Source organism: Ovis canadensis, chromosome 14 (genome assembly GCF_042477335.2).
Source record: "Ovis canadensis isolate MfBH-ARS-UI-01 breed Bighorn chromosome 14, ARS-UI_OviCan_v2, whole genome shotgun sequence".
NCBI classification, from domain to species: Eukaryota; Metazoa; Chordata; class Mammalia; order Artiodactyla; family Bovidae; genus Ovis; species Ovis canadensis.
This window is the reverse complement of record NC_091258.1, coordinates 49,469,277-49,479,655: the sequence shown is the minus strand read 5'-3', so window position 1 is coordinate 49,479,655 and position 10,379 is coordinate 49,469,277. Positions and strand designations below refer to the sequence as shown.

At 44.5% G+C, this 10,379-nt stretch overlaps 1 protein-coding gene and 1 long non-coding RNA gene across 3 annotated transcripts in view; both read right to left on the bottom strand.

Moving 5' to 3' along the window:
* Positions 1-14: 14 nt before the first annotated feature.
* On the bottom strand, positions 15-1,963 carry LOC138418649 (uncharacterized). The gene is made up of 3 exons (XR_011248673.1): positions 1,911-1,963; positions 1,534-1,604; positions 15-76 (listed from the first exon to the last, which is right to left on the bottom strand). It is a non-coding gene; the product is annotated as an uncharacterized lncRNA (long non-coding RNA).
* A 57-nt stretch (positions 1,964-2,020) lies between these two features.
* Positions 2,021-10,379, bottom strand: part of TANGO6 (transport and golgi organization 6 homolog) — a 180,541-nt gene continuing 172,182 nt past the window's right edge. For both annotated transcript variants that reach the window (XM_069550149.1, XM_069550150.1), the window contains exon 18: positions 2,021-2,760. In XM_069550149.1, coding sequence (XP_069406250.1) covers positions 2,584-2,760 — 177 coding nt within the window. In that variant the 3' untranslated portion in view covers positions 2,021-2,583. The remainder of the gene's footprint in view (positions 2,761-10,379) is intronic.

Sequence of the window (10,379 nt, the reverse complement as noted above, 5' to 3'; positions counted from 1 at the left end):
CCACAGCTTTCGGCCCCTTGCTGGTCTTTTGCCACAGTCCCATCCTCTGGAGATCAAGGGAGCCGTGCCAGTGGGCCTGGAAGAGGAATAAGAAGCAGGGAAGGGAAGGGGGCGCAAGTAAAAGACCCATGAGTGATACAGGGGACCTTGGGGCAGACCACTATGCAGTGGAGGAACTGGAGGTGAGAGCTTCAGTGGCAGAGACGGAGGGAAGAGCCCTGAGGAGCAGCAGGAGAAGATGGCCCAGAAGAGGAGAGATGGGCAGAGGCGGAGGCAAGTGGAGGGACGCAGCTGTGACACAGAAGCAGACACGCCTTACAGGCCTGTGCAAGGAACGGTCACCACTGCTCCTGCCATCTGCCCCTGGAGTTCTGTACCTTTTTCAAGTTCTGTGTTTTTATCATCCTAAAGCTCTAAATCCTCATGCTCTTTCTCAAGGATGGAGATGTATATATACATACATATCTATATAATGTCTATACTGATAAACATGGGAGATTATAATTTGGAAACTTTTAATGTTTTAGTCATATTTGGTGTTTAGGAGGGTGACGTTAAGGTATCCCTCTCCTTGAGTTTGGGCTTCCCAGGTGGTGCTAATGGTAAAGAATCCACTTACTAATGCAGAGATGCAAGAGACATGGGTTCGATCCCTGGGCTGGGAATATCCCCTGGAGTAGGAAATGGCACCCCACTCCATTTTCTTTCCTAGAAAATTCCATGGGCAGAGGAGCCTCGCAGGCTACAGTCCAGGGGGCCACAAATAGACACGACTGAGCAACTAAACACACACAGTGACTCTTTGAGCTTGGTAACAAGGACAGAAAAAGTCACTCTCTGAAACTGAATCCATCAAAATCAATAAAGAACAGATACTTTTAGCCACTTGCCAAATAATTCAAATTAAGAGACAACTTCGAAATGGAGATAAAGGGACCAGGATGCTCTGCGAGGCACTCCCTAGATGGGTGTTTAGACTGGAGAGTTTCTCAGTCTGATCAAGTTGATCCATTAGGGTATGTCCTAAGAATTGCAATGCATTTAATGCAAATAAAGTTGTAAATTAAATCAACGGTCTGACACATCTGAGATCTTAAGAGGGTGGTATGGAGTTTAGTTAGAGGAAGGCCAAGAAATAAGAACTTCCAGTGTCTATCCAACTGGTCCACAGGAGATTCGTCTCTGATCTGAAAGTCCAATCTGATGTTCTAGACATCTTTGATCTGGAGAATGGAATAATCTCAATACCCTAGCTGAATGGAAATATTCCTTAAAAACACCTGACTCCCTTCGTTCTAATTCACTGCTCACCACAAAGGTTCTAAGCTAAGGACTATGTCTGTAATTTGGCCAGAGGGAAATAGTCTGAGGTTTACTGGCAAATGGACCTGCTTGCAGACAGATCCTTCAGTTACTTGAGAGTTTTGGGAAACTGTGTTTTGCTTCTGCTTGGCCTGGTCACCAGAGAGTGGGGATAAAACTCCAACAAAATTCATCCCTGAGGAATGGTTAAAGACTCTGGGTTAGCCTCACCAAGGTATTGATGACAGAGAGGGCTTGTCTGAAGCAGTCATCCAGTTTCTCCTTTTTATCTTCTCTTTTAGCTGCAATCAAAATTCAGAGGTCGAAATATGTAAATTGGTAAAAAGACATCTATAGCACTACATGTGAAATGACTTCAGTAAACATGGCATCAAGCCACCAATAAACAGCACACTTCCAACAGGCATTCAGTATGAACACGCTGTCCAAGCATTCCTCAATCTAAAGGAGCATAAGACTGAAGGCAGGATGTAAACTCTCATGTGAGATGCTCATGGCTCTTTTCTCCTATTATCAGGGCAACTCTGTGCAAACAGTAGCAGAGGAAGTGAAAGAAAATGGCCTGGGAGGGCAAACACAGCGCTTACCCTTCTTCCCTAGAAGATTCAACCAGTTTGATTCTTTTTTCTGGAGATTAAATCCTCCTCAATGCTACAGCTTTTCATCTCAATAGAGAGGACCAGATTCAGACCTGTTATTCTTTCCAGCTGAGTTTATTTTATTCCATTTTTGCACGTTTTGGTAACAAATTCCTTTCCCTCCCTACCACCAACTGCATTTCCATCCTCTGAAATGCCTCCTGAGCAGCCAAGGATGACAAGCCCTGGCTGCTCCTCATCACAAAAGGGATCATCAGCAGGGAAGAGTATCAGGTATGTATGTGATAGGTGAGTGGTCAACCTCTTCTATACTGAAGTCGTAAGAGAATGGTTAATTAACCAAACTCCATCAGTTGTGTTAAACATATACTTCCATCACGTACATGTCCTTCTCTGAATGCTATGGGACAGTGAAAAATGTTCAGATCAATGAGACCTGTAATCTCTTCCATCGGTACACACTTTAGGCTGGATGCAGTGTGACTAAACAGATGATACAGGAAGGTCTGCCTGAAGACACATGTGACCAGAGACAGAAAGCCACCTTCAGGGGCAGCCATATTGCCAGCTCCAAAGGGGCAGTGGAGCCACCTGCTGGGAGGCCTGGACACTGCTCAGGATGCTTGGTCCGTCTGCCTCCTCCGAGTCCTTCAAGGCTGGTCTATGGCAAGACTGTGATCTTTTTCTCCAGCTTCGGTGGCGGAAACAGGAAGTTTCTCATGATCTCATCCAGCTCTTCCAGGGCCAGCTGGGCATGAAGCCTGGCCACGTCATCGGGCTCCAAACACACCACGTGCTTCAGCAGGTGGTAGAGATCCTTGAGGACGTCCCTCAGCACCTGGACGAGAGAGACAGAGTCAAGGCCATCTGTCTACTGTGCCAGATTTTCTCCGAGTGACCTAGCTGCCTTCTCCTACCTGAGCCGTTCTGGGAGGAAACCCACAGGCTCCTTTAAGAAGATAAAACGTGGTCCTCTCCGGCGGGAGATGGGAATGGGGCAGCTGAACTGAGATAGGCTTCCCTTTGGGTTTCTCACGCACTCTTGGCCCCTTACTACGCTGGCCTTTGTGGTTGCTACTCCCTTTTAGCCCCTGACCCAAGTAGAGATCCCAGACCCCTTCCTTCAGTCACAAAGCATGGCACCAACCTCAGGACCACAGGCAGGCAATACTGCCTGATGCAGGTGTTCCTAGCATCCTCCCCCACTAACTCTCACAAAGCCCTCTGTGATACCCACAGAACTGGCATCTAGCTTATGAAACCCAGGAGGCTATTCTTTGGTAACCATGCTTTCCCTTGCCATTCCTTTAAAAATTTTTCACCAGTTTCATTTTGGTGCAATTCTCTCAGCCACTCTGTACCTTTTTTTCAACTCCAACACTGCAATGGGAAACAAGATAGGACTCCATAGACACAGTCAGACCCATTTCTTCTTGTCCAATACTCTACTCTGATGGTCTCATAAGGAACTGGGAAGGTGTCAAGAACAAAGCACCTCCTCCTAGAAGCTTCTAATTTTGTCCCAAATCCTCCTGGCTTGGAAGTCAGAACTTCTAGCAAGAAATGGGTTCTTCTAGCAAGAGAGCAGGGAAACTCAGTATAAGCGGACTTGGGGATCATTTGGTCAAATGAAGGACTGAAGAGTCCAGGTCACAGTGGGTCACATATCTTGTCTGCAGCTACTTGCAAAGTTACTTCTGGTCTAGGACTCTTTGCCTCAAAAGCTACATTTTTTGGTCCAGGTACTGTACTAGATATTTTCTTTATATTATCTAACTTTTATGCCAGTCGTATAAAGGGAAGTTATTAGCCCCACTTTACAGATGAAGAAACAAGAATTGATTAGAAGGTTAAGTAAACTCCCAACATCATCTCGCTAAACAAAGGAGGAGCCAGTTTTTAAACTTTCAGAGTCTGTGTTCTTACCTGTTTATTTTTATTGAAGAGTTAATACAGTATAAAGAAGACCATATTAAAAAATAAGTCTCTCTTCTACCAAGACTCCTAATTTCTCTTCTCAGAGGATATCATTCTTAATTGTGCGAAATATTCCAGGTGTTTATAAGTGCATATATATATATATATATATATATATATACACACACACCTTTTTTTCTCTTCCCCTTTTTATTATTTTTTCCCCTTCCCCTTTTTAAAGCACAAAATTATATGCTACACTGCTAAGTACCATGATTCCCACTCTACCCAGTGTATTTTGAAGATCTTTTCCTATTACAAAAATTATTGCAATAAACATTCTGATACCTAATTTGCAGACATGCACAAGTATATCTGCAGGACAAATATCCAGAAATGGAATTACAAGGTCAAAGGGTAATGTGCAGTAAAAATCTTGATAGCTGGCCAGAGAGGTTGTAATAATTTATATTTTTACCTATCACTTTGAAAACTCCTATTTCCCCATATTCTCGTAAGTACTGCACTCTTTATCTTTGCTAATTAAAGTAATGGAAAAATAGCACCTTGCTGTTTTAAATTTGCATCTTTCTAATAGATAAAAAAAGGAATAGGAGAATGGAGAAATTCTTTCATTCTTTCGCTTCTATGGCTTTTCATAAAAACCATGTAATAAATATATATATATAATAGTTTATATACAATAGACACAGATTATCTCTGCAAAATACTGGTTGCCTCCAGCAAGGGAAACTGGAGAGAGATGTGGGGGGATTACATACCCTTTTGTGCCAGTTTAATATTGTATTTTATTAATATATAATCTATTAAAAATAAATATGCCTTTTTTGAACTGAATTAACTACTAGACAAAGATTTTCTTAAGGCCATTTAATAGGTAAAGGAGACACAGAACCTGCTTTTAAAAGCTTACCCTCTGGTGGTGAGTCTGCTTACCCTCTGGCGGTAAATGAAGACAATATAGAACAGAACATGGAAAGCTCCTGAGAGAAAGTGTATGAAAAGAGGTTCGAGAAAACAAAGGTCATATTTTAGGAACAGGAAGTGAATTGGAAATGGTGAACAAAAACGATGGGAAATGGTTAGTTCAGTGGGTAGTGAGTACACTTACATCTGGCACCACAATCCCCTGAACACTGCACACAAGAACACCAAGCATGTAGCATCACACATCTTGAACCTGCTAGAGAACAGAGGATGAGGGGCCTCCCTGGTGGTCCGATGGCCAAGATTCCATGGTTCCAATGCAGGGGGCCTGGCTTCAGTCCCTGGTCAGGGAAATAGATCCCTTATGTTCCAACTAAGAGTTCGCATGCCTCAACTAGAGATCCCACATACTGCAACTGAAAAAAAAAAGGATTCCTTATGCTGCAACTGAGGATCCGGGACAGTCAAATGAATAAATTAATGAAAAAAGAAAAGAATAGAAACAGAGCCCTTTCCATCATTTGATATTGTTGAACAGCATGGGCACTGGAGAGTGGAAGAAGGTAGGCAGAGGGTGGGGGACACAAAACCAGCTCCCCAGGCCACCTGCTGCTCTCCCTCTTGTCCCTGGGCTCCAGCTGCGTAGGCCTTCTTTCCTTGTCTGAGCAAAGCCCCTCCTCAGCTCAAGGTCTTTGCTTATGCTGTTCCCTCAGCCTAGGAGACCACCGTTGCTCTCTCTTCACCTACAAGTCCTCCTCTCCTCACCCTCAGCCTGAAATGCCACATCCTAGCTCCCACCTAGGTAAGCCTTTTAGAGTTGCGTCTGTAGCCTCTCTCACATTTGGAATTGAAATACTCAGTGTGTAACTAAAAATATATTTTCCTCACTAGCTCACAGGTACTACTGATACTGATGCCATGTCTTGCCTTGTACACTCTGGTGTAGTCGCAATGCCTCATAAAGTGACTGGCACATGGCAAGTATCTAAAAACTATTTATAAATGAGAGAAGGCACACATGTATGCTATTCCTGGCTAGTCTGTCACTTGGTAAAAGCTAAAAACTCTAAGAACATCCACTGAAACAGTGTCATGAAACCAGGCCTGATTCACAGGTGTGTGACCTGTGCAGCCACACAGGGTCCCATGACCAAGGGGGCCCCGTGCCTGGTTTACTGGTCTGCTGCCGCAACCTGACACTTGATAACTGCATCTTTGAGCTTGTATTTTATAACTGAAGTTCAATAGGCACAGGAACCTGAGAGTGAGCAGAGGAGATCTGCCCCATACGTGTGTCCCCCATTCCTGCCGGTGCCACATGAGCTCAGCTCTGATGCACCTGGGACACGTGGGAGTTCAGCTAGTCCTGAGGCCTCTACCCAGGGAGGGCCTCTGTTACATTCATGACTGAAAAGTGAAGGCACTGAAAGCCTGCGGAGGCCACGCTTTCGTCAAAACCACCACTTGCTCCAAGCATAGTAAGCAGGCGACGACTTTCCAAGAAACATGGATCAGGAAGGAATCCATCATATCCTTTGCGTGGATTCCCCGTGTTAGCCAGCCATCTATGCTGAAAATGATGACAGAGAAGGAAACAGGACCACCCACAGTTCTTGTTCTTTCACCTTTTTCTTATCCATCAGTAAACTTAAGATAAAGGGTGTTGGTAAGATGAGCATGTATCAAGATGTGAAATAAAAGCAGTTAATTTTGTGCAGACTCTCCACTGTTCTGCTAGGAAGGAAATACATATGCATGTACCAGCTACAGAATACAAATTGTATAATTTTGATGATCCCACATATAAGTTAAACATGTGTGGGTTTAAATGAGTTAAACATTTGAAATTGGCATCACACAATATAAAGATGTTCAGTACCATGCTAATGGCCTAACACATAAAAGGTTCTCAACTTAGAACAGTGTTAACAGCAAATAATAAACACCTTGACAAGTCAAAGGACAGAGAGACTGTGGAAGAAAGGAAAACAACTTGATATTTAAACACCCTGAATGGTACCTTCTCCTTGTTTTATTATTTTTTTTAAACAAGTGAACCTGTATTTTCATTTTGCACTGGGCCCCACATATTATGCACTTGGCCCTACAGACAACTCTCTCTGCTCTTTGCCCAATGTCTCAGCATTAAATGCCTGAATCCTACAGGCAAAGTCCATAAAGATGCCACCCCGCCTCTGCCGTGCGGCTGTCTCCTGATGTTCTCTGGAGCTGCTGGGTCATGACGCGCAGGTAGGTGTCTGACTCTGGCACTATCGCTTGCTGCCCTCTCATAACCTAGCTTTCTCCTTCCCCAAGGCTGCCAGTGTGAAAAGGAGAGATGACTCTGGAAAGAGGATGACTCCCCACAGCGACCACCTCATGCTTACTCACTCATTCAATAATCATTATTGAGGGCCTACTTCGTGCCCAGGCAGTGTGCTGGTGATAAAAGGTGAATAATGTACAAACCCTACCCTCCGGCAGCTATAGCCCAGCAGGGAGGCAGACATGCACACCCACACTGGGCATTGTGATCCTCAATCTAAGAGATAAGTGTACGTGATTGCACGGAAGCAAAGGAATTGATTTCTGCCTGTGGAGCTGAGGAGGAACATTGCCCTGCCATGCAAAAAGGCCTTCGCTCTGACTTTTATTGTAGCCAATGGGTGGCACCACAGAGTGGCCAGGGGAAGTTTTACTGTCTGTCCCCTCACCCTCAAACCACCTCAAATAAATGCAGAGTCTAAGCAAACCAGCATGCCTGTTTGTGAATAAAGCTTAAAGACAAATCTCCCGACACTGATTATAGCCCAGTGTCTCTTATACAGATATTCTAGTGCTCCCACTGTTTATTATACGGTCATCTCTTTTTCTTCTCTCACCTAGTCAGAAATATCTTAAAGATTTTTTGCTAGAGCCTCCTAATGGGAGATTTGGATTGACATATATACAAGACCATGTGTAAAACAGATAGATAGTGGGAAGCTGTGGAGAGCACAGGGAGCTCAGCTCATTGCTGTGTCATGACCTAGAGGGGATGGGGAGCGTGGGAGGGGAGTTCAAGAGGGACGGCATATATGTATGCATACGGCTGATTTACTTCACTGTACAGGAGAAAACGAAAACAACGCTGTAAAGCAATTGTATTCCAATTTAAAAAAAGAAGACAAAAACAGAGTAAGATGAGCTTTTCTTTGTTAAAGAGGAGAGTTCTAAGGCATTCTGGTTGCTAAGGTGCTTTTTCTTTCCTGGTGTGGGTAGGAATTTTTTCTTGGCACTGCTGTGTCTTTAAAACAACAATAATGCTTGTGCAAACACCACTTCATACTTGAGGGGTGCTGAGTCCCTTGTTATCAGTTACCGGATCTCCTTTTTTAGGTAACTGAGTGTTAGGAAAAAGGCTCCTTCTTAATTAATGGGTCTGTCTTAGCAACCCTCCCTGAGACTTCTCCCCAATCCCTATAGCGCTGAGGATCCCACACATCACAGGACTTCCTCTGGACTCCCTGAGGATCAAAGCTTTCCGCCAGCCAGGGATTGTCACCAAATCCCATGGATCAGGGGCTGAATACAAGGAGAGTTCAAAGGTAAAGTTACTCACAGAAGCCTCTGTGGTGGGCAGGATATAGGCAATCCCACAGAGGAAACCGCTCATTAAGAGTTCAACACACCTGCTCTCCTCCCCCACGCAGCAAGGCCCCAGGACTCCAGGGAGAGGTGGTGGAGGCTGCAAGTGGGGTGGGCCAGGGATGGCTTCAAGAAGTACCCAGATTCCTAGTCTAAAAGCTCTGGGGAAAGGGGTGGGGTTCAGGTGCTTTTAAGGAAAGAATGAGGAGTGTGGGTGGCACACACTCACTCCCCCCCGCACCTCGCCCTCCCAGGGGCCAGTTTCCCGCAGCACACAAAGCTGATGCTTCAGGGACACAGGCAGTCTTTAGGGCCAGACACGGCTTAGAAAAGCCAGATGAGGCTCGACCCGCTGGAAAGGGACTGTGTGAGCAAAAGACTGCCCTGGGCGCACAGATGCCTTTTCAGTGGAAAACCAGGAGAACTGTTTGACTCTTTCAATGAGCCTGACCCCAAACACGCCCAGAGTGGTGGTTACATCTCTGTGTTAAGATCAAAAGAAAAAATACATGGCCAATAGCTTTCTTCACTTTCATTCCTAAGCTTATTTATATATTTGATTATAAGGACAATATAACCACAACCCAGAATATCTGGGAACCAGAGGAAGGAAAATAGTCTCTAGTCAAACTACCTCTCTAACACAAACTACATGAGTGAATACATTTAGCAATTAGTATTCATTTACATTTAAAAATTATTTTAAAAGTCACACTTCCAGGTGATTTTACAAATGAAACTAAAGTAAGTGAAATTGCTATTCTTTTGTATTATTATGTGAGATCAATAAGACATACAAATGGCCAGAGACGAGACATTTACAAAAATAAGAATTCCAGAGAGCGTGATCTAGAGGAGGACTTTCCACCTATATTTTTGTAATATTTAAGGAAAAAATGGATTACTAAATATGAAAGAATTAAAAACTTAAACGCTAGCACACACTAACTGTATTTAGAAATTCAGTCTCGTATAGAGCTAGAAGAATTGTGATTCCTTTTGTGGTTAAGAAATAAGTGCTGGGCACAAAGACAAAAGCAGAGAAAGAACAGGGAAGTCAGACATTGAAATAAAAGGCAGGATCTGACATGAGAAATAAGTGAACTGGAGTTGGTGGCTGGATACTGACCTGGCAGACAAAAAAATTTTCTGACTGGGGCCCAGAAGAGGAGGCAACCCCAGAATCCAACTAGTTCTGTTTGAAGACAGGCTGAAATAAGCATCAGGTGCGGCATGAGGAAGTTAGGTCAACCTTTGAGAATCCTCATCTTGACCCCTGTGCTTCCATGTTAAAACCAATGTTCGGGGACTTCCCAGGTGTCCAGTGGCTAAGACTGCATGCTCCCAATGCAGGGGGCCCAGGGTCTACCGCTGGTGAAGGAACAAGAATCCACTTGCCACAATTAAGGGTTTGAATGCCACAACTAAAGATTCTGCATGCCAAAACTAAGATTAAAGATCCCACATGCTGCAACTAAGACCTGGGGCGGCCAAATAAATTAAAACCAAAAACCAATGTCAGCTTGATGTCTGAGGGAAGTGAGCGAGATCAGAAGAGATCAGTTATGGGACAGAGTTAAGCAACAACAACAGAGCACAAGCTGGCCAACATTTCCTGAATGTGTGCAGGAGATCGAGCTCAGCAAGCTGCGTGCCGAGGGCCAGCCCCAGCCCTCAGGAGCTCACCACTCACGGGGGAGACAGACATGCAGAGTCGAACCTAAGATCTGCTGGCAGGTGAACTGGGTGAAGTGAAACCTGGCACCCCAATTACCAGCTGGGGAATCCTGAGCAAACCACTTGGGCTTTTGGAACACCAAAGATTTCCTCTCGGGATGGGAATAACACTGCCTCCTTTTAAAGCTGTTGTGAGAATTACTATCTGTAAAGATCCAAGCGTGAGGATTTGCACGTGGTGGCAGCTGCACAGGTGGCACTAATACTGTGATCTCGGGACTTCCCTGG